The 3,574-nt window shown below is 47.0% G+C and overlaps 1 protein-coding gene and 1 pseudogene across 2 annotated transcripts; both read right to left on the bottom strand.

The window, feature by feature from the left end:
- Positions 1 to 538: 538 nt before the first annotated feature.
- H257_04938 lies at positions 539 to 611 on the bottom strand (annotated as a pseudogene). Its single transcript has one exon. The product of its transcript is annotated as a tRNA-OTHER (tRNA).
- Positions 612 to 2,775: 2,164 nt separating this feature from the next.
- H257_04937 (hypothetical protein) lies at positions 2,776 to 3,222 on the bottom strand (the record flags this gene model as incomplete). The annotated part of the gene is made up of 1 exon (XM_009829603.1): positions 2,776 to 3,222. One exon carries the CDS (start codon positions 3,220 to 3,222, stop codon positions 2,776 to 2,778), a length of 447 nt encoding a protein of 148 aa, XP_009827905.1.
- Positions 3,223 to 3,574: the final 352 nt, after the last annotated feature.

The following is a 3,574-nucleotide window of genomic DNA, read 5'->3' as shown; positions in this document are numbered from 1 at the left end:
AAAGACGGGGAAGACACGTCATTTTGTAAAGGAAACGTCGAAACGGTACACGTGGACCAGCTTGTTCTGGACATACAGTACAAACAACATGCACTTTACTTAGGATGATCAAGTTGCCGCCTTACTGGATTGTAATGAGATTCCGCAGCTTGTCCGACACGCATGGTGCGATAGATTTCGTGAACTTGCCTTTGGCCAACAATTTCGGGCACCCCGGCTACAAACTGCAACCAACGGTATACATATGTTGGTTGCAGTTGTAGTGGAACAAGGTGATTAATTGAGTTTGGATTATCATTTTTAAGACATTCCTCCGCGAGGGCCGACACTAGAACCACATGTTATGGAACCGCTTCGCCAATTGTAACGCGCCTGCTCGACCAGGGGCGGTGTGTAATCTTCGGTTTTTACTTCGCTCAACGCTTCATACCTCGTGCTTCGACCGATCTTCTTCGAAGTTCGGTCCTCGTCTTCGTACGCAGCCCTTGTTATCCGGATTCCCCAGGGGAGGGACGGATAAATCCTTGCGGAAATAATCCGGGGAATCCGGGGATCGAACCCACGACCTTTGAGTTAAGAAACCGATGCTCTACCACCTGAGCTATTCCCCCCCCCCTAGTGGAACAAGGTGATATACAGTAGTTCAATTTGAAGTTAGAACATGCGTCATTGGCGCCAATATTGTGCACAAGTTAACAAAATCACCATTCGTCGATTGATTGTCCGAATACTAGCAGTAACGTTTGAAGAAAGGTGTTGTGGCAATGACAACCTGTCTGGGGACAGGGGGGTGTTTATTCAACGTCGTACCCATCAACTTGTGCTGAATTGATGGAATGAGCTCTGCTTTCTCCACCAGGACTTGAAGAATCCGTGAAGAAAATCTCGATGGCACATGAATGGTACAATACTGTATGTTTATACCCGTATTGGAACATACTATAGCGTTGCTGCACGGGCAGAGCGAGGGGGCGCTGAATTTCGTAACCGGAAAGCCTGGAGGTGCCAACAGTGCATTTGAATCGATGGAGTGAGAGTGGGGGTGTCGTTGTCCCCAGCCCCCCCAGAAGTCGGAGTCATAGCGGTGGTCGACACCGAGGTCTAAGCACTTCCACCTTGCCGCCGACACCGCCAAGACCGTCGTGGGTGGTGCTGATGTGATTGACGATGGAAGATGTCGTTGGACGGGAAGACGGTGAGGCGAAGCTGAAGGCGACTGAGTTGTACTAGTACTGTATGTGGTGGCTGGACTTCGAAGCCAAGTTCAAGTGAAAGTATCTACTACAGGAAAAGCGGACTAGTTGGTGCTACAAACGCAGCTGTGAAGGATTTGAATCCCTTCAACCTGAGGGGTCCGCTTGAATCCAAGCGTTGGCTCGCAGTTGACTGCGCAATAAGACGCGCCGAATGCAATCGATCATTCCGACGCAAAATTACCAGGAGCTTTCTAAAGTAAACGCACAGGATCACCGTACGTTCAACTACAACTCAACGACTGAACAGGGGCTAGTACAGTAACATAGGATTCCATTGAATATTTGTATCTGAATACTCAAATTGGAAAATTCAAATCAAACCAAACTTGCACTTGCTATTGACCAACTTGGTCGACAAAGACTTAAGCACCAATTGTACTTACTGTACAGTACCTTTCGCAGACGTGTTCAAGACTAGGAAATGAATGTCCAATACATTTCACGGATTCGATCGCGTCTACATGGAAACTTGATAGTCGTTGTCTACGGAAAACTAAAATATGTAAGACCCTCGCGCCTTGATAAGCTTACTGTACTGTATGCTGCGACAAGTCAACTTGAATCTGATGTACCAAAAGCAGTACAATTCCCTCATTCAAGTTCCACTTTTGTTTTAACCCGACCTACTGCTTGTCAAAAAGGTTTATAAGGAACTTTGTATGCTCAGACCACCTCACTTCTTACTAGGGGTTAAGTGGTCAGTGGTTAGCTATGGCTAACTGTATCTGTTAACTGCATTGTATGTACTCACCGGGGGTATGTAGGACGGAGTCCCAGGTTACAGGGCTACTGGCGAAAAGGTTTATCCAGATGTAATAATTCCCTCATTGAAACAGTATTTCGGGTCAAAACAACGAGGGAATTATTCACCAAAAGCACCCTTCGCTCCACGCAGGCATCAAAACGATGTCACTGAACTAACGTCGCAACTCTACTTTATTGCATCCCACGGTCTTTTTCTTCGTTTCAATATGTTCATAACGACGAATCTAGAACTGAACGTTCTACTAACGTTAGATCCAGCAAGATCCGTCGTACAGTGGTTGCCGGTAAAACCCGGCCAGTGCAACTTTTACCCATGACTTGAAAATACTATGTTCAATGGTATGGCGCACAATCAAAATATAATGAAAATCACTTCGTGCAACTCCGTGAAGACGACATGTATTGGCTAAAACTAAAGTCAGTGAGTCCGGATAATGCGCGTCGCACGCGTCCTTTTTTTTCTAAAAAAGTTAATCCAGGTAAAACCGGATAACGCGCATACGAGTGTCCGCAACAATCTCACACAATGCATGACCATCAAATTGTTATGAATTAAATCTCAAGTACTGATGGGATCGCTTTATCAAAGGTTTTCACAATCGTGTCTATCGAAATACGATCCCATACCTTAATCGTCCGTTTCACTGTGGCCAAACGCTTCTCTTGTGCCGTTAAGATATCGCCGTTGCGTTCGTCGTCTTCTAGCAACCACGCTGTCTTCAGCATGGCCTTCAAAGCACCCATCACGCCGACATCAAGCGCCTGACACCGGCTGGTTTCGGGGTTTCGGGGTTTCGGGGTTGAGACTTCGGAACGACAGATACGCCAACGCTTCGTTCTTCTTGGGCGCCAGGTACTGCACGAGCCACTCTTTGTGATTCGTATTCACGCAGCGCATGAGGTGAAACACCCGTAGGTGCTCTTCGGAGTCACGTTTGGCTCGCATGTAGGCCAAGCGGTCGTCCTTGAACGGCAACAGCTCACGGCGCCCTTGGCCGCCCAAGGTCGCATGCCGGCTGTGGCGTTTACTTGCCATGATGGCTGACTCTCGTGAACGCCAGTCCTGCCATGTGCCACGGAAGATCTTGTTGTCACGGCAGAACTGGCGTTCACTGGTGCCATTTGATGCGCGGAACCTGGCCAGGAGCTGTTTGCGCTGGCCATTTGTGTATCGCGTCTGTTTTCCCTTGGTTGCGCTCATTTGGAAATGCGTGCTGGACTTGCTGACAGATTTGAAAAGCGTCATTTGTAGATTTGAATCGAGCCAATTAGAGGCAAGCGACTTTGTGATTGGTTATCGAATATTCCCATGAAGTTATCCAATCAAAACACAGAATCATACATCCCTACTTTTGGTTATTTATTTAAATTTTGGAGAGTTGCCCTAGCTGGGTTTTACCAGCAGTTTATGGGGCTAACTCATCAAGAAATGATGACATCCAATCAAATGCCATCAATTCATTAGGCCAAACTGCATCTCAGGGTTGCAGGATTGCATGATTTAAATGGATAACGTTACTGTAATATCATACTCGACGCCGTACTGTACGCTA

Source organism: Aphanomyces astaci, assembly GCF_000520075.1.
Source record: "Aphanomyces astaci strain APO3 unplaced genomic scaffold supercont1.9, whole genome shotgun sequence".
Lineage (NCBI taxonomy): Eukaryota > Oomycota > Saprolegniomycetes > Saprolegniales > Verrucalvaceae > Aphanomyces > Aphanomyces astaci.
This window is presented reverse-complemented; position numbering and strand designations above follow the sequence as displayed.